Genomic DNA, 26591 nt, shown 5'->3' with positions numbered 1-26591 from the left:
ACGTAAGATGAAGACACTCCGTCATCACTCCACCAAGACCCAGACCTTCTATCTGACGTGTCAGAGATGAAACAGGATTTGATTAAAATGACCGCCATCTTGACCGCAAGTCCCGCAGAAAAATGCCATTCCTTATGTGGCTCTGCTCTAGTGGGAGGATCTGAGGAGGTTTCCGGAGAACCACTAGAAATAATGGAAAAGGACTTAGAAGAAGTGAAAGAGGACCTTGAGAAAGTCAGTAAGATTCTCTGGAGCGGAAGCTTCGATAGTGAAGCTTCGGCAGAGATCGGCGTTACGGTGAAGGAGTGTTCCACCTCGAACAGTACAATAAGTAAAGATAGAGAGTTAGAAGGGAGTGCCACGCTAAAGAGTAGCCCTAAGTCACCGGGTCAGAGACCAAAAGCAAATAAGGGCAGTGCCAACGCTAAAGACAACCTCTTAGATAACAAATTAAAATTGAGGAAAACTTCTCCTACTGACAGTAAAAAGACACTCACGCTATCAAATCTTAAAAGCAATACAGCTTCAATCAACGCGAACCAGCCCTACAGCTCCCCAAAAAAATCAAACCACTCCACAGATACTCTTGGTGTAAAAACAGCACACAAACCAGTATCGCCTGGATCCCCCAAGGTTGAAGTTACACCCATTGGCTCCATAAAAGCTAAAGTCAAAGCCTTACAAATGAAAGTGGAGGATGAGCAAAAACATTCAGTTAAAACTGTGGCAAAGCCTGTTTTAAGCAAACCTAAAGAAAAAACCAATGAAAGCATCAAAGTAAAACTGACTCAGCCCAAAAAACCAGACAAGAGCAAGTCAGTGAAAGAGATAATGCAAGCGTTTGAAACAGCACAGGTGTCCTCGAAGAGTAGTGAACTTAAATCACCTACTTCTAAAGCAACGGCTGATGTTGCCGTGTTGGCGTCGAACACGTCATCGTTTTATTCTAAACCTCAGACGAAAGAGAGCCAACAAGTCGAGATGGACAAACCAGTAGCAACTCAAGCTAGAACTGAAATTACCATCTCGGATAAAAGCTCAACAAAGTATGAATCAAAGTCGGTTGGTAGCAGTTCTGGACATGGAATAGCTCCACCAAGCTCAGATAGTTCTAAAGATAAGGGTTCTGCCGCACAAGATGCAGATAGTCTCAGCGTTTCACCTCGAATTGTTAATGAAAAGAAAGACGAAGCAGAGTCTAAAGATAAAACCACCACTAGCCATACATGTTTAACAGGTCCCTCTGGGCAAATAATTTCTACCGACGTTGATGATCTGCTGTCTAAACCTGTTATACAGAGAGTTTCTGAAGCTCTTGAGTGTGCCTTTAGTGATGATGACTGGCAGGCTGCCAATACCTCCTCTTATCCTGCACAGTTCGAGTTGCCTTTACATCCAGAATCAGATCCTCTTAGTGATCACGCTGATCATTCCTTGACAATAAGCCATAGAGACTCTCTGGATGGCAGTCCCCTCATGGATGAAACCTTTTCTCATAAGTCGCTAGACTCCATTGAACCAAGCCCAACCAATGAATCTCCTCCTCATGACTCCTTAGACAACAGCCCTGACGAAAGACAAGACCACTTCCCTTTTTTATCAAAAATAGGCGCTTCATCTACTGCACTCCCAGATCACCTTAAAGCTGCAAACCTTTCCCAAAGTGTTTTTCAAACTAGTCAACAAAGTACACTAACCAGCCTTAATACGACAGTGGTTACCACTGAGACCATCTCCATCGTTTCTTCTACTGAGACGACGTTTGAGACAAATCGTGAATCCCTTCCCAAAACGCCCAAAGGTGAATGGGGTTGGTCGAGTGACACCGAGATGAATGTACCCATTGAGGAAGTACAGACAACTAAATATTGTTTTTCCTCCGAAATTCATGCACAAAATCCCTCTCCTCTTTCAGCAGGTCTGCATGAAGAGTCGCACAAACAGCAAGTCAACAAACAATCAGGAGGCCATATCACTTCGGCGGAACCTCGCTCTGTCTCAGACCAGCAAACCTATAAATCTGAAGTGAAATCCCATTCAGCTCAGTTTAAAAATACCAACAATGAAATCAAGGCTGATAAACAGAAAGAGTCAAGTTCACAGAAATCAAGTGAAATCCCTGAAGATGGTGGAGGATTATTCGTGAACAACATGCATGCTACTTATAGCAGTGTAACAGAGGAAATAAAAGAGGATACAATGAGGCTAAACATTACAGTTAGTGAAGCAAATATAGAAAATAGTCAATCAGATTTTGGTATGTTTGGTGAAACACAAACATTAGAACACATGGATCCACCCAAGACGGCGTCCAGAGGCGTAACTGCAGTCGTTTCTGCAGACTTTCTGCCTAGTGTGACGCAGGATGAACAGAAGCATCTAACGCTGGCTGTAGGCGATAAATGTCATCAAGCCACACCAGACACAACACCTGGTAGAACACCCACAGAAGAAAGCACGCCTACGAGTGACCCCACCCCGTTTCTTTTTCAAGAAGGAAAGCTTTTTGAAATGACACGAAGTGGTGCTATTGATATGACAAAAAGAAGTTATGAGGAAGAAGGACCTGGGTTTCCTTTTTTCCAAATTGGTGACCAGCCGTTTGATGAGTTGGAAGATGGCGAACCAGATGTAATTCAAGCCCCATCAGACTCTCGGGTTGGTCTTAATTTAACATTACAGTTTAAGGCACAAGAACATGTCCAACCAAATGGTGCAACTACTTCTCAGCTCAAGGTTGAAGAAGAAATACCCTGTGAAGGGAATGCATTTGAATGTAAGATACCTGAAGTGTGCAGTACAGGCCTCAGTCAGAAAACGACTGTAGATGAAACAGCTAAAAGCTCCTCCTCATGCTCTGCAGACGTCACAATAGAACACTTTCAAATAACAGAAGCTACTGCTAAACAAGACCAAAGATCCACTAAACCCCCTTCAGATCAGGCTCAGTCAGCATTAGAGACGTCTAGAGCAGGTGAGCCCAAACAAAGTTCAGACAGTGGTATAAAAAAGATCGCCACCAAAGTACAAGAAAAATCGTCGACTCACTGTAGCTCCATCGATCCCTCCGAATCTAAGAAAGATCGCTCCATAGCCACTGAATCCAAATCTAAAATTCCAATCAAGGCCAATAATGCCAAACCTGATCCCAGTACTAGTTGTGGAGAGTCATCCCAACACAAAAAGAGTAAGTTGTCTGTGAAAATGGCCACAAGGAGGAAATCTGCCACAGAAGAACGACCCACTGGTGATGCAAAAACCAATACATCAGCCAGCAAATCCAGAAGTTTCTGCAACGAGGACTTACCAAATGCAAGTCCCACCAAAACCGCTGGCCCACCCACTTCAGTAGAATCAACGAAATCCAAACGTTTCCCATCCAAATTACCACTTCGTAGCAGAAGCATTCCATTAGTTCATCCACAGACGTCTCCAAACCACGGCGCTGATTCCCACAAGGAAATGATTGTCTTCACGGAGGAGATCAGTCAAGGTATTCCATCATGAAAATCTTCTGCCTTCCACGTTGCGTGTGCTTCAAAACTATTCCACTTGTTTCAATGTATCTATAGAGCTCTGAACAAATACCTCACTTCGTGTTGTGTCCATTTGAGTTGACAAGCCTAACCAAGAGCTTATTTTTTTTAATTGAATTATAATTGTGTACATAAAGTTGACCGTAACTAATGTTAGTCTTTATTCGCACTGTTTTGGTTTGGTCTATGTATAGACTGCAAAAAATAATTTGGAAATTATGCCGAAGGTTAGAGCTGTGAGCAGTAATCTCTAAAGGGTCTGTGACATGATTGGAATTAGTGTTTTTTTTATTCTACGTTGTCAAAAGAGTCAAATCTTGGGTTGTTTTATGCAAAATAAACCATATTTTTATTTGTTTTTGAGGGAGAATCAAGATTAAGTTCACGACTAGAAGCTCAAGTTGATGAAGACTTGAAGCATAGTATTAAGCTGTCGGATGGAAATTGGTCGCCTCTAAAACACTAAATGGTGGCAGCAGGTCAAAATACACTTGTTTAGGGTCATCTGAACCTTCTATTTCATACTGGATATGTATTATTTATTGGATTTATCAATGCAAAATGTATGTCACAGACCATCTAATCAGGCGGTTGTGCATCCTTAAACTAATCTTACGAATGTTTCCAAACTGAGTTGAAGCTTAGAGCTGAATAAATGAAATATATACTGCATATATTTAGCAGTTGGATGTGCATGAATATCAAGAGGTACAGAATATCGAGGACTAAAATTCAACCTACATATGAGGGAGTTCCCAGGGTGGTGCTTGTGTAGGTTGGATTTCTCATCACATTAATCCTCTCTTCCTGCAGACATGGACGGTCATCAATCTTATGGTCTGAGGGAGGGGACACAATCTGCAAAATCAGTCACCATCATCTCAGCAGAAGACCTGTCGACTAGAGGGTCATCGCGTCAGCAAACATTTGAAACAGGCTTCACACCCACAGAGTCCTTCAGAAATATTCAATTTGGGACGCTTCAGATGGAGAATGAACCTAAACAGTGAGTCATTTAAGAAATTTCGTGGATCGTCTTCTCCTTGTCTAGTCCAAGCGGGTAGTTTTGTCTGTGCATTAACCCAAGGTTAATAATTTGACATGGATATTTAAGTTGAGATACTCTACTTAAATACTACTTTTGTCCTCCTCAACAGCTCATCACAGGGGGTGTATGAGGTGATCAAAGACAACAGTGAACTAGTAAGTTTTGTTTTATTGCCACGGCCTTTGAGATCATGCATAGAAAACTCGACATGCTTAAGTGAGATTTTGTAATTTTTCATTCACTTTCACGTTGCTTCTTCTAACTGATACCGGAATGCAGGTTGGGTTTGAGGGAGGATGATATTGTTAGAAATAAACGTCACAATAGACGTACCTTTCTAGACGATGCTTCAACCGTTAAAAAAAAAAAAGAATATATTCATGTGACAGTTCATAGCAATTTGTGATGTTGATGCTGGGAAATTGTATCACAGAGATACCTCAGATAAACATGGACACATGGTGGACAAGAAATAGGAAACCATTAAGAGGAGTCCTATCCTGTATTTATACTGGTTCATTTGTATTTTTCACAGTAGTAGTCTTGCTATACATATTGTATATGTGTAGCAAGGTTTGTTTTTTCGTACTATTTTATACATTTGACGGGTAAATTACAGCAGTATTAACACTCCATTTAAGCAAATCAAGTTTTATATTGTAAATTTAAACAATAATATTTATCAACTTTTCATTTTTGTAGCCACCGACAACACTTTTAGAATATTAAGTAAATTGTAAAAAATCGTATAGGATTCATAACGTCTGTTTTTTTTTTTCTTTGACTTCCACACCAGATCACACAGAGGGTGGTTCATAGATATGTTGCAGCAGACGGTATGGAGACCCAGGAAGTGAGCATGGAGGGATCTCATCAAGAGACCACGATCGTGCAGGTCACCAGAGGTTCACAGAAGACCGTTCTTCACACTGAAGGAGATCAGAAAGAGGTCACTAGATGAACTTATGATGATGACACACATTTTAAAGATCCCCTTTTTTTCTTACACTTTGACGCTTGGTCAACAGATGACATTCTCTCAGCAAACATCACAAGCTTCTGCTAAGGGGACCCACTTTGAGGCTGAGCATGTCAAGGGGCGCAAGGTCAGCAAGGTTGTAAAGAGAACGGTTGTGTCAGGCAAGACATCGGAGAAGCAGAGGAGGGGATCTCAGCAGGACGTGGAGGTCAGTCGGTTCAGTTCAGATTAATAGTTTTCCATATGATGTATAAGAAGTTATTCATTCTTATGTGAATTAAAACCTTAGGGATTAGATTGAAAATGGCTGGGTTTTCAAGATTTGATTGTTCTTAAAGACGTAAGAAGGCCCTTAAGAAGGATTTGGTGAAGAAGGGGTGCTAAGAAATAGGTGATTTCTAGACGCATTCTCAATTGCCTTCTTAGGAGAAACTTAAGATCAAGCCAAAGACGCTTTGTAAGTCTTAGTGGGAGCTGTCCAACGCGGTGGTGCTGAAATTGAATCAATCAATGCCAGGCAAATCGATCATCTTGCTCTTTAAAGGCACATAAGACAGACTCTAGGACACTCATCCTTCTTTCACATCATTCTTAAGAGCGCTTCTAAGAAGATTGTAGCGCTAAAGAGCTTCTTAACTAATCTGTGAAACCCGGCCATTATCATTTATTAGTAACAGAGCATTAGTGTCCGCCATTTTGCCTGACAATAACAGAAATACAACTTCGGATCAAACATAATAAAAAACAAAAACATTTAGCAGAATTATGCAGTAGGATTGAAGTAGTCCTGGAAGGTTATGCTTTTGTTAATTGAGACAGACGTTTTCCAGGAAGAGTGTTGGTTGGTTTTGTAAAATTATTTTGTGATGATTGATTCTGTGTTTGCTTTGCTTCAGCGCATTCACATTCTTTTAAAAATATTTTTCTGTCAAACATACGTCAGGTAAAAAGTTGTGTCTCTCAAATATTTGTGATCTTAATATTGCAGGGTCACTTTTACAAAAATGATGTTTGTGAGGAATAGAAGAAAACTTTTGACACCAAAAAATGTTCATCTTATTTTTAATATCTCTTCTTAACATAATATAATTATAATTCATAAACAATTTCAATAAAGTTTTATCTTACCTTACTTTACCTTACCTTCCTGCAGTAGCCAGACGTGTAAATCTTTGGTGAGGACTGCACATAGGAGGCATATATGTACCTGGAGAAACCAAAGGACACCCGAGCCATCATGAGTCTGACATCAGAGCCTCAGGAGGAAAATACAAGGAACGACAAGAGGAAGGCTTGACTGATAAGGTCATGTTCTGTTCTCCATCTTCACTGAATCTCACGAGAACTATTCAGCTTCCTTCGATTGTGATTGAATGTAAAGCCACTTATTCACCTGTGAGATGAAAGATCCAAAGTGCTTCGTTTATGATGACGTCTCTGTATTTGTGTGCATTTACGACACAACCTTTGTGTGCTGTGGGTTGATGAGCATCAGTAGAATTTTTGCTATGAATTCAAAGGATTTTTTTTTTACCTCCCTCGTGAATGTCACCTTTACATATGTATTTATTCATGTACCAGATGTTGACTTACTGAATAGGATAACGACGTGACAAATACTGACTTTTGTTTTTGCGTTTATGTACATAATTGTGCCACAGACCTGAACTCATTATTTATAAACTCCTAGCAAATGTTAGAATGTTTTACTGTCCCAATTTTTAACTTCTAGATTCATGTAGTTCTGTGGCATGAGTGTTTAAATGCATGTTTGATAATAAAATATATTTAAAATCATATTTAAGTTACTTAGATTTACCCGGGATTTATTTTCTTTTTTTTCTACCATTGGCCCACTTGAGGCTAAATGTCACGATTTGAATGTGTGTTCAAAGCACTTAGGTTGAGACAATAATCATTAACACTGTTGATAAGCTTTTACATTAAATTTATTTAAACGTTAAACTGTGTTTATCGTTATTTCACACGCCATTTGGCAGACCCTCGGTCATGTTGTCCATAAAAGAAGATTCCACATTACTACATGTCACTCTTTGCTCTCTAGAATCTATTGATTTTAACAGTTATTCTATTGAAACTGATTTTTAAACTGAGGTGCAACTTGGTGACCAATGAAAAATAGGGCTCTATTTCATGAAGCTTCATCAGGACATCGCTTAAACCCAGTAGTTATACTAGTAAGTTAAGGGTAGAGTCTGCAAGCCAGTCAGCTTTGGTCTGATTTTATCTTGGTACTTCTTTCCCCCTCAACTTATGGAACTGCTGGGTAGTGCAGGGAAGGTATTAAAGTATTACATAAGTAAAATTGTCTTGCTAAAAAAGGCTCGGTCTGAAGACTAAAGTTGGGTGGAGGAAGCTGTTCCATTGACCAAGAAATTTTGGGTATTTCTTGAGGTAAAACAAATGATGTTTGACAGATTACAAGAACTATAAAATATAAGCTAACTATTGTATATGTACCAGCATGGCTGGATTCTACCAAGATTAGGTTGGATTTATATTTAGGGAAATCATGTTAAAATGCCCCATGCAAAGAGGATTTGATGGATCGATATATATTACTTTATAAATCACTTGTGATTTCCTTTGGGGAATCGTAAAGTGACATGATGAAGCTAAGGATAAAATAAGGCTAATAAGTATTATCCTTATTTTTAGAATCCACTAGATGGCAATCTCTGCTCGGGTAACTTGGTACTCCGGGCTAAGAAGCAAGTGACTCAATGGATGAGTGAAACCAAAGAAGATGTTGGGAAAAGATGTACATATTTACTGATTTTCCTGGGAGTCCTATGCCCTTAGACCATTCCAGATGTCACATCCACCGTAGTTTAATGGTACGGTGTGATTAACATCCTTGTGGATGTTAAATTAATTTAATAAGTTTGAGCGGAAGCTTCTTCAGCATCAGGAAGTGATCAGAGGAAAAATCCGTTCCCTCTATATTCCACTCTATGCCTTAGGCATAACTTTGTGTGCAAATGAGTTATTTTATTGACAATCTATTGGAGTTGGGATTAGTGAGACACAATTTTGGAAAATGTTGATTTTTATGAACTCCACCTTTCCAGCCTCCCATCATCTGTCTAGATCAGGGGTGCTCACACTTTTTCGGTTTGCGAGCTACTTTTATAATGATCAAGTCCACAAGATCTACCTTCATCAAATTTGCTCAACGTAAGTAAGAACATACTTTACTCAGATGACTTGCACTGAATGAAGTGAATGGACTGATGATCAGTCATGATGGAAGGATGTGTGGATTTAATCATCTTCATAGAAATGCTGACTTACATAAATAACTAGAGTCAGCCAGTGAGGAGGATATTTCCTCATAAGAAGATACTTTTCCTCTGAGAGTAACTTCCAAAAATGTGTACAAGTGTAGGACTCGTATGTACTAAGAATTGCATTGATTTAATACTAATAAAAATGGTGGTTCATTCGAACCCAAATGGTGAAAAAAAATATTCATGTGTAAGAATCTGTGCTCGACACGAATTCAAGTCTTTTTTCTTTGTTCATCCAAATCAACAAAGAATTCAGACGGGTTCATCCCTTTCCATGCCTCCATTTCAATGTGTCGATCATTTTTAAATGAAGCACAAGACTGAAATTCCTCTTTTCTGTGATCATGAAAAAAACAAAAACAAAGGAAAACGTGAATTCAAACTAACAGTTTATATTTGTTAATTTTAAACATGTCTGACATGAATCACACTATTGTTAATGAGTTCAGATGTGCTCCGGTGTAAATGTTTATATTTTACACACACGGTTATTAACAAGAATACTGAATTTACAGAGGCGACCAGTGGATCATTTATATTTTAAAACATCTTCAGATGAAGTTTAACGAGAATAAAACTGGTTTATTAATACAAGTGTCTTTTAAGGATGTATCCTCGATCACGTGATCACATGAGGAAAACCAGCATTTGTTGCGCTTTCATGCGAACCTGCGTGACGTCTGGTATCTGTGACTCTCGTTGAAAAGACCTGAAGCGATCAAACACGCATTATTTTGTTCGATATATTATTATTTTTTAATAAACAAGCTTATATTTCTGTCGGGAAGTCTGGACGTTTTGCTCTTTTTATTCTCGATTCATATGAACTTTGCCGTGCGTACGCTGGAGGAGGCGGGAGCTCAGATTTGCTGCTGTGCATGTCAATCAAATTGTCAACCAATCGGTGCAATAACCATTTGATTGACATGCAGAGCAGCCAATCTGAGCTCTCTTTACTATTTTATTATATCATATTTTATTAAATCACGCGATCGACTCGCAACAGCTTCGTATTGCCCACCCCTGGTCTAGATATACTTAATCAGTGTCATGAAAGTGATTTCAAAATTTTACTAAAAAACATGTAAAGCGATAAAATAGTAAATGAAAGTTGTATATTGCAACAAAATATTTTATTGGTAAACAGATGGGTGTATTGTCAGCAGGGATGGTATAGAATCACATCCGGACTCTTCACTCAGGTACAGGTACAGGTACAGGTACATAAATCCTCCACCGTTGAAAACAGATTGAAACAAAATAACATTTACAAGATATCATTTTTTTTTAACAGATAGCTTGTAACAAACATCCATCCAATACAATTCCATGTCACTTTATAATCAATATATACTGCCACACTAGTAGGAGTCAGAGAATGTCACATGATGCGAAACACAAGGTTGGAATAATTATTTAAGTCCTTTTTATTTTCTTCCTATTCTAGATAGAATAACAGCCAACATGGCACAGATGTGCTTTGGAAGCTGTGTTTTTTTTTGACTAGTTTGTTAAGATGCACAAAGTGGTTTGACTTTCACTTCTAGCAAAGAACAAAGTGAGGCACACAAAGTGACTGTTTTTAAGTGGTTAGTTAAATGCGTAACTTCATCTTTGTTTCCTGATGTATTCTAAACGTATTCTTTGATCTATTTGGCTTAAAAATAAGCAGTAGAAGTATTTCCTTAGCAACAAATATGTCCCTGAGGTAGCCATTGTGTGTTGTGTTGCTAAAGCTGCTGCTACTTCTTGCCGCTGTTCTTTTTCTGTCTGTCCAAAAACTTCTGTCTTCTTTCAACAGGGATTTCGTCCAGGCTGATGCCATGGTTGCTGGCTCTGGTAGAAAAATCACAAATACATGTTGTCAATTTAAAAGAATACGGATGATAAATGGACTCTTTTAAAACCAGGTTGGCTTCCTTACCCTCCTAGTAGATCTGGAGGGACAGGTAATGGTTTATCGAAGTCGTCTCGTCCCATCAGCCAGTATGTGTCCACAGTGCCTTTCACCTGCGGTGATCAAATAAAGATTCAGTTCACAACAAACCTTGCATTCAGTCAGTTACAAAGCGTTGAAGTTTCACCTGTGCTTTCCGTGTCTCTATGTGGTACCCCAGCTTGAGACTGGTCAGAACCTTCACCGTGCAAAGACTGATGTGGATTCTGTAGGCTACAGAGACGGACAGAACGAGTTCCATTACACCAGACATGGCAACAAAACGTATCCTACTTACGGAGACCGGAAGCTTCCATGTGCGATGCATACGTCACCGTGTCCCCAAACAGACAGTATCGGGGCATTGTGTTGCCCACCACTCCGGCAACAACAGGTCCTTTGGATGGAAACATATCGCATCTTATTTAACTACGACTGCTTCTTTTACAAACAAGCTTGAAATATAGACTTGTTCAATTTTCTTCTGAGGACTTTCTTATGTCGGGGGTTCAACACAAGAGGGACATTACAGGGAGAAGTATTAGGATGTTTTTTTGGAAGAAGAAAAGATGAGAACTGTTCGCAAACGTTGTATGGACATGCCCACCCATCACTTTAAATAACACTAAAATGAACAGTTAACTCTGAAAATGTTAGTCGACATGAAGGTGCAGTTGCAGACCCAGATGCAGACGATCAAGGGGGCATAGCAACGCTTAATCCAAGATACCATTTAAGTTTTTTGAGCAATTAATCAGACATACATGGTGGAACTAAAGAAAGGTTAGTTAAGACCATGTTTCAAACATCTGAATAAATGGTATTACATTGCATTATCTTTAATTCATTAATTGATTAAAAAAGATTTCTGAAAAAAAAAGTTGTTCAAAATGTTATTAGTACTTCATAATAAATGTAATTAGATATATGTATTATAATTTGCAAACATGATATTGTAAATAATGTAAAATGGATATGTAAATCATTTTTCATTTGATTTGATTTAATACAACACTGAGTGTCAATTATAATTATTCATAAATTATTATTTGAATATTAATATAGATATAAAAGGTGAAGCACTTTTCCTGCTTGTTTCCCTCATTTTCATTGATGATGCAACAAGGTTTCCAGAACTTTATCACTCATCTTGCCATCAAAGAAGAAGAAGAAGTCAACTCCATCCCCTGTAAGTCGTAAGCTAATAAGATAACTCAATACCTGGGGGTTGTCCAATCTCGTCAAGCTTAGCTTGGACTTCTATTAAACGTCCCGATAGGCTTTTCCCCGGGCCAGGGGCGGTGGCCGAAGGACGCCCGAGTCAGCCAAGACTGCCTACAGTAAATGCACAACCAGGCAGCTAAGAAGCTGCTCAGTATCCACTATATTAATAATAATGATAATCCATGCGTTTGTGTATTCTCGTCTGGACTACTGCAGTTTATTTTCATGTCTAAACAAGTCTTGCCTGCAATTGATTCAGAACTCTGCAGCGAGAAATCTGACTCACTCTAGTAGAAGAACTCACATTTCCTCAGTCCTTAAAACTCTTCACTGGCTGCCAGTTTCTTTCACGATCAACCTTACAATTCTGGTTCTTACTTTCAGAACTATTCATGGTCAGGCTCCTCCTAACATCACTGATCTGATCCAGCCTTACACCCCAGCTCGGGCTCTGAGGTCTGTGGTTCAGAATCTACTGATGGTTCCTGAACACGGTTCAGGAACAGAGGAGAGAAATCCTTCCAGGCTGTTGCTCCTAAGCTTTGGAAATATCTTCCTCTCTCTCAATCTTTGATGGATCTACTGACTCCTTCAAGAAACATCTTAAGACACTTTTATTCGTGTAGGTTTTTACTTGATTTTCTGAGACTCCTGTGTGAGACTTACTTTAAAATTTGTTGGCAGTTTTTTTATCAGTATATGTTGCTGATCACTGTTTGAACAAAACAAAACAAAAATGGCCTGAATCTTTATTTATTACCCTTAAAACCGTATATTTATTTTCCCACAAATGTAGTGATTTACATCAAGGGTAATACATATTAACTGAAACCAGATATAAGCAAATAACCCACCCTTACTCTCCCAATGGAGAATTTGGACCTAACTCTCATGGGCACGCCCAGAATGGAGGGGAAGGTTGAGAAAAAGGGGTAAATTTGGGGCGCAGCCTAAACTTCATGGAAGGTAATGAAATACTGTTTTGGTGACTATACGGTCTATGGTTTTTTCTTTCCAAATGTCTGCCTTTTACATGTTTTCATATCAGCGAGATAGTTCTGTCGTTGTAACGATCTGAGAAGATCACACATTTTCTTGACGCTTTTTTTAATCTCTATATTTGCAATTCATCCACTTAGACTCTGCATCTACTTTGTTTTTCGTTGGTTCTGAAACCTAGTTTCCATTCTTCCATAATATGAACAGTTAGTACGTTTGCAATGGGAACACAAAGACACTTAACTCCCACAAAATCTCTTAGATCCCATTAAAAACAGTCAGAGCGATGTAGACAAGCAGGACTGTTCATAAACCTAGCGTTTACTAGACTCGAATCGACTCGAAATTTCCATCTTTAGTCCTCAATAAGATGCAGTTGACATAAAACATCAACATACAAATAAAGCAAAAACACAATAATATACAAAAACACAGTACAGTCTAATAAGATGCAGTACAAATAAGTGCATTATGTTTGTTCACAGCATTGAAGTGCAGAAGTAGATCAATTGCGATAGTTTAGTTCGAGTTTTAAGTTCATCATTCAGTGTGTCAGCTATCAGATGGTACCCGCACGAGTAGGCAACTGATAGCATAAATACCCAGCTGGTACCATAAGTGCAAACAAAATAACAAAATTACACCAATTATCTGGTACTATTAGTGCGAGCAGGACTGGTTGTCTAAAACCCAGTCTTTGACAGCCATGAGGAGCGATGAAAATCTGCCTTGTTCATTAGATTGTCTGGGAGCCCGTTACATTCTTTGATGGCTTTGTATGAAAAGGCTGATTAACAGAACGCAGACTTTCTTTTGGGAACATTGCAGTCGCTCCTGGACACTGACCTTAAAGCTCTGCTTGTTAATTGAGAACGTGGCTGTACATAGGTCTTTAGGGGAGGAGGGGCAGCATCATGCAGGACTTTATGTACCAGACAGATATTGGAGAACCTTATCAAGTTGTCAAAGCTCAATATTTTATGTTGTGCAAGTATTTTGCAATGGTGGTAACGCCAAGGTTTTTGATGAAGGAATTTTAAGGCCATATTATGCAAAGATCTAAGAAAGTTTAAAACTGTGGTTTTCTATGATGACAAGCAGTAAACAAAAATTGTGAGATTATCATTGCATCAGTTATAACAGAATTCTCTGACACACCAGATATTTTTATCAACATCTGCAAAAAGATAGATGAAAACTCAAACTTTTGTTTCCTCACCAAGAAACCAATTTTACCTTCACCTTCATTTATAACAAAAGTATTATTTCTGATCTCTAGTCTTAATCCCTGAGATGATTCTCATGTATCCATCCATCCATCCATCCATCCATCCATCCATCCATCCATCCATCCATCCATCCATCATATCTATCTAATAACAATAACAATAACAATAATACGATTAATAATAATACCCTAAAGAATCAATACAGTTCCATTCATCCAACAATCAATAACAATAATACGATTAATAATAATACCCTAAAGAATCAATACAGTTCCATTCATCCATCCATCCAACAATCAATAACAATAATACGATTAATAATAATACCCTAATGAATCAATACAGTTCCATTCATCCATCCATCCAACAATCAATAACAATAATAAGATAAATGATAGTATCCTGAGGAATCAATACAGTTCCATCCATCCATCCATCCATCCATCAATCAATAACAATAATAAGATTAATAATAATACCCTAAAGAATCAATACAGTTCCATCCATCCATCCATCCATCAATCAATAACAATAATACGATTAATAATAATACCCTAAGGAATCAATACAGTTCCATCCATCCATCCATCCATCAATCAATAACAATAATAAGATAAATGATAATACCCTAAGGAATCAATACAGTTCCATCCATCCATCCATCCATCAATCAATAACAATAATAAGATAAATGATAATACCCTAAAGAATCAATACAGTTCCATCCATCCATCCATCCATCAATCAATAACAATAATAAGATAAATGATAATACCCTAAAGAATCAATACAGTTCCATCCATCCATCCATCCATCAATCAATAACAATAATAAGATAAATGATAATACCCTAAAGAATCAATACAGTTCCATCCATCCATCCGTCCATCAATCAATAACAATAATAAGATAAATGATAATACCCTAAAGAATCAATACAGTTCCATCCATCCATCCGTCCACACTAACCATCTATGTAAAGTATATGAGTGTGTTGGTAAGTGTGTGTCCATGTGTGTCACCTGAGTGTAGTCCGATGCGAATCTTGACTTTGACATCCGGCATGTGCTTGATCTTGAACGTTCCGATAGAGTGCAGGATATCCAGAGACATGTTGGACACTTCTGCTGCGTGTCTGTGACCATTTCTGTTGGGAATCCCCGACGCCACCATGTAGGCGTCCCCGATGGTTTCAACCTGTCAACGGACACATAACAGAGACCTTCCATCAGTCTAAGACCGTCTCATCGCTGCTTTAGTCCAACGTGGATCTACCTTGTAGACATCATGGGAAGCAATGATGGCATCGAACATGGTGTACAGATCGTTCAGCAGGTCCACCACCTGCAGACACGTGAGGAGGTTAATCGACGGCTGCTGAGAGAGCGGCAGGAAGCAGTCGTACCTCGATGGGTTCGCTGAGTGCAGAGATGGTGGTGAATCCAACAATATCGCTGAAGTACAGCGTGCAGTCGGAGTAATGTTCCGGTCGCACCGGCTTCCCTTTCTTCAGCGACTGAGCAACTGACCTGTGGAATAATCCCATGGTAAGATTATCAATGACATGGGAATATTGAGAGGTTGAATTTAACATAGCAAATTTTGTCGTTTCATTTTAATTTTGATTTAATTAAATTGTTTTGAATATTTACTTGTTATTGTTAAGTAATTTAATTTGTTTTTTGAATAATATATTCAATATAAAATAAAATCTATTATATTTTATTTTCCCTGTGTTTTTTTTTTTGGTACTCAAATTCCAATATTTCAAAAATACATTTCTAAATGTCTAATTAACTTTTAAAATCAATTCAAAAGTGTTGGTTTAATAGTGAATTGATACTAGATCAAACTTACAGCCAATCATGCAACGCCTGAATAAATGTCATGTGACCAAACGATACTCTTTTGTTAAAGGGTACGCATTGAAAAATATTGCATGTATTCATGCTTTGGATTGTTGGAAAAAATAATTCATTTTGAAAATGTTTGCTTTAATTTAATCATTCCAACAAAAAATGTTACCTCTCAATAACAAAAATCCATCTTTGATATAGAAATGCTATATTTCAATTGTAATTTAAATGTTTATATTTTAGATGTTTTTTCTGAAAAGGTCTAAATAAAAACATGTTAAATTCAACTATTCTTTACTGATGTCACTGATATACATCCAATAAACAGACAGTTGATGAGTAAATGTGAAAGAGAATGATGTTTTTAAACTGACTCTACAATGTCACAGACCATAGTTTGTTTTATGCACTGGTTGATCAGAAGATACCCAGAAGACTCACTTTGGCAGAAGCTGACCAATCAGCTTATCCGTTTTAGTCCTTTCCACCTCCAGCTCATCGGTTCGTTCCCTGATCAGGTCCTCCAGGTTTGAGCTGTACTGTTCCAACATGCGCAACATGGAGTCAATAATGTTCGCCCTTTGACCCCTGTTGATCCCCCGAAACTGCAGCAACAGAGAAAACAATCCGACTTCATTCCTCAAAGTTTTGATTTTTTCTCTTTTATTTCCTTCTTTTTTTTCAACATTCCTCACCTGTTTGAAAATGTCATCAAAGGTCGGACGTTTGCGAGGATCTTCGCTCCAACACTCGCTCATCAGACTGAGACATTCCGCCGGAGCCTCGTCCACCGAGACGATGGGTCTGCAGAGCGGGGGTGGGTTCTTCAGGCGCTCCACTATCTCTGCGAGTCACCAACACAGACAGATGAGCCGAGAGGACAGTAGATAAATCCACCCTAGAGTGGAGCTCACCGTGGGCCGGCATGTCCATCATGGCGTACGGTAGTCTACGGGAAATCACCTCCTGGATGATTATGGCGAAACTGAAGATGTCTCCGGAGAACGTTCCTCCTCTGACTGGAGCCTTCAGAAGTTCCGGAGCCGTCCACAGAAGTTCTGGAAGAGACGTTACTTAAATATGGATTCGATATTTTCAGCTCAAAAATAACTTCTAATGAAATTAAGATCATCAAAGTAAAAAACTTAATACAGATTTTGAAAAACTGAAATCCTCTTCAGTATCCCATTAAACGCACTCGTCATCTTTAAGTTCTGCACCATTGAAAACCAGTACCAGGACAAGAGACAACATCACATTAGTCTCTGGATTGAGTTTCCATGGGTTTAGGAATTAATAAAATATGCTTTTGTTGGTTAATAAACTTAGGGGTTATGGTTAGATCTAGGGTTAGGTTAGACTGGATACTTCTGTTTAAAGACTTTCTTTGGTGCTTTTATAAAGGTTTTCTGCCATAAATGGCTACATTTTATTTACATAGGTTTAGAAATAAATCAAATATGCTTTTGTTGGTTAATAAACTTAGGGTTATGGTTAGATCTAGGGTTAGGTTAGACTGGATTCTTCCGTTTAAAGACTTTCTTTGGTGCTTTTATAAAGGTTTTCTGCCATAAAATGGGTACATTTTAAATTTCCAGTACTGCGTTAAAATACATTTTCTTGATTTGTTTCCCCCCTTTTTACGACTGTCGGTCAGTCAAACAAAAGAGATGCACCTTGTTGATCTTCAGGAGTGCTCAGGTTCTGAGTGTGAAGGAGCATGGGAAGTCCATAATCGGTGATCTTCAGGACGAACCGTCCATCGACCAGACAGTTTGTGGACTTGAGGCGACCATGACTTAAACCTCGCAGGTGAAGATATTTCATTCCCTGGAAAACAAAAGCAGACAACCTGTGTTATATTTTCTTTACTTTATATTTCTTAACAACAATTATCGTTATAATTCTTCTTATGATTATATTTGTCCAACCAAATGTAGATTTAGTTGTAACAGACATTCAAACCAAGAGGAAATTGAAGAAAACGAGAAGCATTTCTTCACAGAGTCTATCTAGAAGTGCATGAAGACGTGGTTTCCTCTGACGTCACCTTGATCAGGTCCGTTAACAAGGAGGACTTGAACATCCAGTCCAGCCTCATGTTTCCGTCGGCGAGCAGGTCGGCCAGACTCCCACGAGGACAGTGTTCCTGCACGATGGCGAAGATGCCAGAGTCCATGAAGAGACCCAGCAGGAGGTTCAGGTTCTCGTGTCGCATATCCCTCAGCTGAAGACAAAACGGAACATGAACAGATATGTTTGTTTCTCGTCGTCTTTCGTCGTGAGTCGTGGACGATGACACGTACTTGGCTGAACAGGTGCTGAGTGTTTTGATTGACGGAGTGCATGGATCTCTCAACGTAGATCTTCTTGAGCCAGACCCAGTCACCCTGGTGAGAACACGACAACGGTCTAGCAGGCGCAGAACCGACAGATGAACCAGGGAGTTGGGGGTACCTCTAAAATCCCGATGTTGGAGTTCTCAGGGTCGGTCAGGATGTAACTCTTGGCGATTGATCGAAATGGAGTTTTGATTTCCAGGAGACTCCTCATGATCGACTCGTCGTTCAGTTTCTGGAAGGAATAGCATCAAGTCAGGAACTGAGACCAATCCAACCAGAGTGTTTCTCATCCTGGGCTAGAAGTGAAGCCTGATCTTCCTACAGTCACCAGAGACACTCAGAAAGTAAAGCTGAGGCTTCATAGTTGTTTCTCTTATTTTGAAACACCACCCCAACACAACAGCTTAATTGAAACACCACCCCAACACAGAAGCATCATTATAAACCCCACCCCAACACAACAGCTAAATTAGACACACCTCCCCAACACAGAAGCTTAATTCAAACATCACCCCTCAAAACAGCTTAATTAGACACACCACCTTAAAAGATAAACATAATTATAAACACCACAGACAACACAGAACCATCATTATAAACACCACCCAACACAGGAGCCTTATTAGCGCACCACCCCAACACAGAAGCATAAAATGACACACAGCCCCAACACAGAACCGTATACACGCGCACCACCCCAACACAGAAGTGTAAACCCGTACACCACTCCAACACAGAAGCGTAAACAGACACACCACCCCAACACAGAAGCGTAAACACATACACCACTCCAACACAGAAGCGTAAACAGACACACCACCCCAACACAGAAGCGTAAACACATACACCACTCCAACACAGAAGCGTAAACAGACACACCACCCCAACACAGAAGCGTAAACAGACACACCAACCCAACACAGAAGCGTAAACCCGTACACCACTCCAACACAGAAGCGTAAACAGACACACCACCCCGACACAGAAGCGTAAACCCATACACCACCCCAACACAGGAGCGTAAACAGACACACACCTCCAACACAGAAGTATAAACATACCCACCACCCTAACACATTAGCATAATTAAAAAAAAACACCCCAACAAAGAAGCATAATTAGAAACACCATCCCAACACATAAGCAAAATTAGACACAAGATCCTACACAGAAGCCTTATTAGACACACCACCCCAACACAGAAGCATAAAATGACACATAGCCCCAACACAGAAGCGTAAACACGTACACCACCTCAACAGAGAAACGTAAACACGTACACCCCCCTAACACAGAAGCATAAGCAGACACACCAACCAAATACAGGAGCGTAAACAGACACATCACCCTAACACAGAATTGTTAAGAGATACATCAACCCAACACAGAAAGATATGCAACCCTAACACAGAAACAGACACATCACCCTAACACAGAAACAGACACATCACCCTAACACAGAATTGTTAAGAGATACATCAACCCAACACAGAAAGAAACGCTACCCTAACACAGAAACATAATTAGACACACAGCCCCAACACAGAAGCGTAAACAGATACACAACCCCAATACAGGGGCATAAACAGACACACCACCCCAATACAGGAGCGTAAACAGACACACCAACCCAATACAAAAGCATTAACAGACACACCACCCCAACAAAGAAGCATAATTAGAAACACAACCCCAACACAGAAGCATAAGCAGACACACCATCCCAACACAGAAGCTTAAACAGACACACCACCCTAATACAGAATTGTTAAGAGACACATCAACCCAACACAGAAAGATACACTACCCTAACACAAAACGTTAAACAGACACACCAACCCAACACAAAAGCATTAACAGACACACCACCCAGATACAACACCCCAACACGGAAGCGTAAACAGATACACCACCCCAATACAGGAGCGTAAACAGACACATCAATCCAACACAGAAAGATACGCTACCCTAACACAGAAGCATAATTAGACACACCACCCCAACACAAAAGCGTAAACAGACACACCAACCCAATACAAAAGCATTAACAGACACACCACCTCAACACAGAAAGATACGCTACCCCAACACAGAAATATAATTAGACACACCACCCAAACATAAAAGCGTAAAAAAGACTCACCACCCAACACAAAAGCATAAACAGACACACCACCCCAACACAGAAGCATAAACACCAGCCAAACACTGAAAAACACACCAACCCAAACCAGACACATTACCACACACATCAACAAAGAAACATAAACATGCCAAAACAAACACAACAACATGAAAATAGTAACACACACAAATGTGCATAAGCATACATAGTTTTGTTCTCCGGTTCTATTTCTGGGTTAAGTTTTAGCTAAGTTGTGTGGAAAACTTTTGCAGCAGATCTATGGATTATTAGTTCAAAAAAATAACTAACCATTTTATATGTAATATTTACTGCATCTCCTAATCGTCATCTTGAGGATTATAATGAAGTAAAAAATATGAAGTTTGAGATGCGATGGTTAGATCACGACCATCTTTATTCACACATGATTGACATCATTTTCATTCACAGCCTGTTTATGTATTTATAGAGCAGTCATCATGAAAGTACAGTAGTAAAAAAGAATGGTGTTTACAACCTTTCTGCTGACTTGAGTGTCTATAAAAACAATGTCATCCAGATTCAGGACAATTTTGTTGATGTTTGATGCTCTTCTGTACTTCCTGTCAAGAAAACATAGTTGTTAGACTTTGTGCGTGTGTGTGTGTGTGTGTGAGGCAGTTGCTTGAGTGTTACCTAAACCAGAACACGCCAGCACCGATCAGCAGACATAAAATCAGCGGAACAAAGAGCATCATCACCATGTCCACACCTATGGAAGAATCATAAACATTTAGAAAAATACTTGTGGAATCTTCAGGTCCAGGAATGAATGAACAGACCCCCATTGCAGGCCTCGTCAGGATTGAACCAACAAAAACTGGATTTAGATGGCTGCCCCCCGGGGAAGATGAAGGTGCGACCCAGTGGCTTCAGAGCTCCCACTATCCCGTCTGTGTGAGTCGGGGCGAGGGTGTGTGTCGGGAGAAGCCGGTCTCCATCGCAGTCCAACACCACGTATCTGGCCTGCAGGCCACGCCCTCCTTTGCCACCGTACAACATCTGGAGAGACCATGGTCCATGTGAAAAGATTAGTATTAAAAAAAGGATTATTTTCATCATATTAGTTCTGCTTCGATGTCACAAGTGCATTATGTTGTTATTATTATTCAGGACTTGGTTTATTGATTGACAGAATAACAGCAAAGCTAGACAAAAAGGATTCCTAAGTTAAAGCTAACAACGAGTCACACAACTTCCAGCTTTGAACCAATATTCATTAAATCATATATCTTCATATATATATATAGAATACAGTCCACTTACACATTTGGCCCGGACCCCTGAACAATACCAGAGACACATATGGGACCACCCATTTTCAGGGGGTCAATTATTTTTTTGGAGTAGCTGAATAAATATCAAGACTGTATGTTGATTTTGTTGTTGCATTCTAAACCTACCTACATTTATTTTGCTCTCTAAAAAGTTCTGGTTTGAAAGATGTTAAAGTTTTAGGGCCTTAAATTATTTTCCTGACTTTTACCGATGAAGAGGGTTATTTGATCATCATTTATTTTAAAACTAGTGTTATGTAAGGAAATGACAAATTTACTGTAATCAATCATCTAGATTTCACACACATTTCAAATAGTCACTTGATTAACTGATAATCTTTCATATTTAATTCATATTAAATAATCCTATTCTTGCATTGGATTCACTGACTGCAACACAAGGCCCGAGGTCACAAAGCCTCACACACACAGAAAGATTAAACAATCCCAGATTCCAGGAATTCAGTGTGAACCTGTTTGAGAACTCACACTGAAAGACACAACAGTCCAGCAATTCGCTGGGAACCGATTCTCTGGAGAAGACAACAACTTTCAGTAAGTTTCCACTACGATCACGTGCGATGGCCATCTTAGAATCAAGTGTTTACAGTTACTGACCAATCCTACATGTACATTTGACTAGAGGTGTTAACCTGAATATTCTACTATAAAGATCCACCATTTTGTCTGATCTTTGCGTTCTGGCATTCGAAGACGTCTGCGATAGATCTCTCTACTTGCTAGCGCCCGTGTTCACGTAAGTTTGTCTCTGACTTTTGCATAATTCACTAAACGAGCATTTTTCTTAAACTCATCCTTGTGTCTGTCCTTCATTCCACCACCACGTACGAGGCTGGGGAGGGGTCGGTTCATCGTGAACACAAAAACCCCTAACAGTTATTTATTTCCTGAATTTTTTTAATCGAAGAACCTGGAATGGGTAATTTGGTTACATGTGGGTTCCTGGAAAACAACACATTATTTTGTGTAGGCACCTGTACAAATGTCACACTTTTTCTGTTAAAAAAACAGAGAAGGGAAAAGTTACGTGGCCCTCACATTAAAAGGTCTGGGACCCCCTGTTGCACTTGATTAGAACATTGAATTCAATTCAATAAAACTTTATTTGTACCCGAGGGGCAATTACAAAGCTCACACAGGTAGTTGTTTCACAAAAAGATAGGGATGAAAGAATAACAAAACTCTATTAAACATGACAGTGAAAATACAAAAGTGCAAAGTTAAGGTGGACTGAACTAACAGTGGGGGCTTTAAATGTGTGGATTTAGGAGTTGAATAACCCTCGGGATTAAGATCATTTTCTCTTTATGATTCTGAATGTGAATGCAAACTGTTGAGATATACTATACCTCCTCACGTGTGTACATTTATGCCTTAAACATTATAATGCATGTTCATATTTGTGTGTTTAAATGCAGAGAGTTCTTAACCTGGTTGAATCCCTGGAACTCAAACCCTCCGTCAGAGTTGACCAGCTGATCACCGGTCACCCAGCGTCCACCCCCCGCCTGGCGTCTCTCCTCCACTGCCTTGGCAACATAGTAAACCATGTTGAAGATGGTTCCAAAGACTGGCGACACCTGAGAGGTAAGCAGACGCACAATGATACAAGTTAGTGTGTTCAATAATATCACAAATACATGTTTTTAGACCATTCCCTCCATCCCACGCGGGTGTTTGACTTTTTGTAAAAGGATTGGGTGAAATTCAAGCAATTTTATTTATATATTTTCTTAGTTTTAAATACCACAACCTCAGGTAGAATTATACATTCTTTTAAATAAGGCCATGAAATCATATGGTCATGGACTGGACTCACTAAAGTAGTCACTAACTTATTTAATCACTTCTACACACTTTTAATCTCGCTTCGCTCATCCTTGTTTATTGATACTCTGTGTTTTATTACATTGTTTCTTTCGTTTAATAATTAGTTGCAAAAAATAAAGTATTTGACAACTTTTTCTGTTGGAAAAAAATAATAAAAACCATGATTTTGAAAATGCATGTAGATTAGATTTGTTGTGTGAAAGACAAGGGATTTGTTCTTATAACTAGTTCCTTAATTTGTTCATCCTTGAACGACTGTTGTCATTTAGTATCAGCCCTATATCAGTGCAGGAACTAAAGTTCTAGACAGAACATAGATAGAATAGAAACTTCTGTGAGAAATTTTGTTGAGAAATATAAATATATATACATATAATTCTTACACTACAATACAGCCCTCAATATTCACTAAGGAAGATAATTTTATAGAACTAACTTCTATACATAAAACACGGTTTATTAATCACAAATAGATGCGACAGTTTGTCACTGATATACTCTTGAAAGATTTATGTTTTAGTTTTTGTGTTTTCATCAAATTAGTTAAAAATATTCCGAAACCTTTCCTTTGAGGAAGAACATTAGTCATTTGCCATGGTGCTAAAGTATTAAAAACAATATCCTACTTGTGTTGCAGACACAGCCGACCGGATTTCTCTCGTCACTTGTGCCTCACGGAAGGCTTCATAGAAGCTCTGGTCCGATTCCATGGTGATGGTCATCACAGAGCTGTAGGCGTGACGGAGCTTCGTGCTGTTGCTCAACTGAGGGAAGACGGAGTCCTGGAAGGTTCAAGAAAAGAAGAAGGTTTTAGTAAGTGCTTAAGTGTGTAGGTGTCTATGTCTCCTGGTGGATACCTGGTATGGCATGGCATACAGTAGAGCATCATAGGGGATGAAGATGTAACCCTCTGAGACCATCCCCATGTCTAGTGCCGCCAAGAGCAGATCCTTTTGATGCTCTCCACCAATCAGGACAGAGCTCATGCACATGATCACCACTGAGGGAAATACAAAGTTATTATTATTATAAATGTTCATATAATGAACCTTTAGTTGTACAAGACATTAAATTAAAAGAGACATTGACAAATACGTATCTATCTAATATATCACAAAAAACGGCTCTGACCTTTGACCTTATCCATCTCCCTGACTTTTTTAAGTGCCTCTCGTGATCCATCCGGGCTCTGCGGGTCAATGGAAACCACTGGGGTAACTGGTAAACCCAGGGCTCTCAGAGCTGAAGCCACTTCCTGACCAGTGCCCACCCACAAGTCAGTCGGAGCTGATGAGCGAAGGAGAAACGAGAGATGAACATACTATAGTCATGGGTTAATGCCTCGTGAAACAGATGTTGAGGTATCATGATACAGTTTCTTGAGATTTCACTGTCGGCTTTATAATCTCTGACTCTGTTCTACTAATTCAAAGAAACCTGGCATGATTTTTTAAATCGGAGTTCCATCTTGTAGTCTTTCAAAATGACCACGGTTTCATGATACCTCATCAGCTGCTTCATGAGGCCTCATCCACCCTCCTCCACCTCCAACCTCCTTCAACTCACGAACAGTTACCTGTGATGATGCTGACATGCGCCCAGCGGAAGAAGCGCAGCACCGTGAACAAGACGGTGCTGGGAGGAGTGATGGGAGGAAGGCTCGGCGAATCCTCGTCCAGACATCCTGGAGAAGCGAGCCCCGCCTCCCAGTGCTGAGTCAGCAGAGACGCGGCATGACAGAGGGTGGGGTTGAAAGGTCCGATGTAAACGTGACCGTAGCCTTCCATTTCTGCCAGCCCCATCAATGCTGGGAGGTCATTAGATAAAAAAGACGTGAATACGAGATCCGACCCTGAGACTCTGAGATGGACCGATGATGGACTCACCCTTGGACACGGAGCAGTCCTCGTCCAGCAGCTTGACGTCATACCAGTATCCTCTGCTCAGACTGCCGTCGCTCCTCAGCCTCGACAACGCCAGGTTGGCGGCCGCCGTGGGCATGGCCCGGGAGAACATGGGGTCACACGTCCACGGGCCCACGAGAGCCAACTTAAAAGTGGCCATCCAGACTTGGGAAGTGCTGCCGAGCAACAGGAGGACCACCAGCAGAGCACTCTGCGCACACAGCATCCTCTCTTCGTCTGCGGACAAACACACAATCTAAATTATTTCTCGCTTGTTTTTGACACATTTCCACATTCCTTCGATCAGCCCAGACACATGTTAACGTCTTGATCTACCTGCAGTGTCATGTGACGGGTCAAAAATAATGCTCTTTGTCAAGTCTTAGGAGTAGCAGCTGTCATCTGTTTTATATATAGACGAGCGCGGCGGCTGTAATTAGCCAGCTTACGGCAGGTAGCATTAGCTAAAGCTTCAGACCATGTAACAGGAGCTCTCGCCATTTTGTTGCAAATAACCTAGAATGACTAACTCAGGGGTCACCGACGTGGAGCCATGTTTGATACGATCACCATCTTAATATGTTTCATTTTTGTGGCATCATTGGTTATTATACAAGAATCAATTAAGTGATTAGTGTATTACAGGGATATCATGTATCATCCATAATAATAATTTATCATCCATAATAATATACATTAAGTTGTTTCCGAAGTGTGTGACAAACTGATGGAAAACATTCGAGTCACCTTGTGCACTTGGACCTAACTGGTGCCGTTTATTATAAGGTTTGTATGTAATGCCAAAATCATTTAATTAAATGTTCAATTAAAGTGTTAAATATTAACAGATTTATCTCAGAACAATTAACAGTTTCAATACATCTCTCTACTCTTTCTACTGTGACCGGCTGGGAAGTAATTATTTTTTATTTTAC

At 39.6% G+C, this 26591-nt stretch overlaps 2 protein-coding genes across 4 annotated transcripts in view; one reads left to right on the top strand and one right to left on the bottom strand.

Annotated features, from left to right (window-relative positions):
• LOC148082120 (uncharacterized) overlaps positions 1–7528 on the top strand; it is a 45428-nt gene extending 37900 nt beyond the window's left edge. For all 3 annotated transcript variants that reach the window (XM_087789246.1, XM_087789247.1, XM_087789249.1), the window contains 6 exons: positions 8–3493; positions 4350–4542; positions 4694–4739; positions 5381–5533; positions 5613–5771; positions 6717–7528. In XM_087789246.1, the coding sequence (XP_087645372.1) occupies positions 8–3493; positions 4350–4542; positions 4694–4739; positions 5381–5533; positions 5613–5771; positions 6717–6719 (4040 nt within the window). In that variant the 3' untranslated portion in view covers positions 6720–7528. The remainder of the gene's footprint in view (positions 1–7; positions 3494–4349; positions 4543–4693; positions 4740–5380; positions 5534–5612; positions 5772–6716) is intronic.
• Positions 7529–10616: 3088 nt separating this feature from the next.
• On the bottom strand, positions 10617–25882 carry LOC148082119 (retinal guanylyl cyclase 2-like). Its single transcript, XM_087790185.1, has 23 exons — positions 25639–25882; positions 25329–25559; positions 24884–25039; positions 24610–24752; positions 24379–24534; positions 23353–23502; positions 21407–21626; positions 21261–21336; positions 21103–21187; positions 18576–18692; positions 18425–18508; positions 18169–18345; positions 17795–17948; positions 17033–17176; positions 16814–16962; positions 16560–16723; positions 15668–15791; positions 15538–15606; positions 15285–15459; positions 11109–11207; positions 10959–11044; positions 10799–10884; positions 10617–10710 (listed from the first exon to the last, which is right to left on the bottom strand). The coding sequence occupies exons 1-23, from the start codon at positions 25880–25882 to the stop codon at positions 10617–10619; spliced, it is 3183 nt and encodes a 1060-aa protein (XP_087646311.1).
• Positions 25883–26591: the final 709 nt, after the last annotated feature.

This window comes from Callionymus lyra, chromosome 4 (genome assembly GCF_982586985.1).
Source record: "Callionymus lyra chromosome 4, fCalLyr1.hap1.1, whole genome shotgun sequence".
Taxonomy (NCBI): domain Eukaryota; kingdom Metazoa; phylum Chordata; class Actinopteri; order Syngnathiformes; family Callionymidae; genus Callionymus; species Callionymus lyra.
This window is presented reverse-complemented; position numbering and strand designations above follow the sequence as displayed.

Bases quoted from the DNA above. Each gene is read 5' to 3' on its own strand.
- LOC148082119 (XM_087790185.1), bottom strand. From the start codon at position 25,882: ATGCTGTGTGCGCAGAGTGCTCTGCTGGTGGTCCTCCTGTTGCTCGGC. The intron at 18,346-18,424 runs GTACGTGTCATC...TTTTGTCTTCAG, and splicing joins CTCAGCACCTGTTCAGCCAA to CTGAGGGATATGCGACACGA. The intron at 17,949-18,168 runs GTGACGTCAGAG...TTTGTTTTCCAG, and splicing joins TGTTAACGGACCTGATCAAG to GGAATGAAATATCTTCACCT.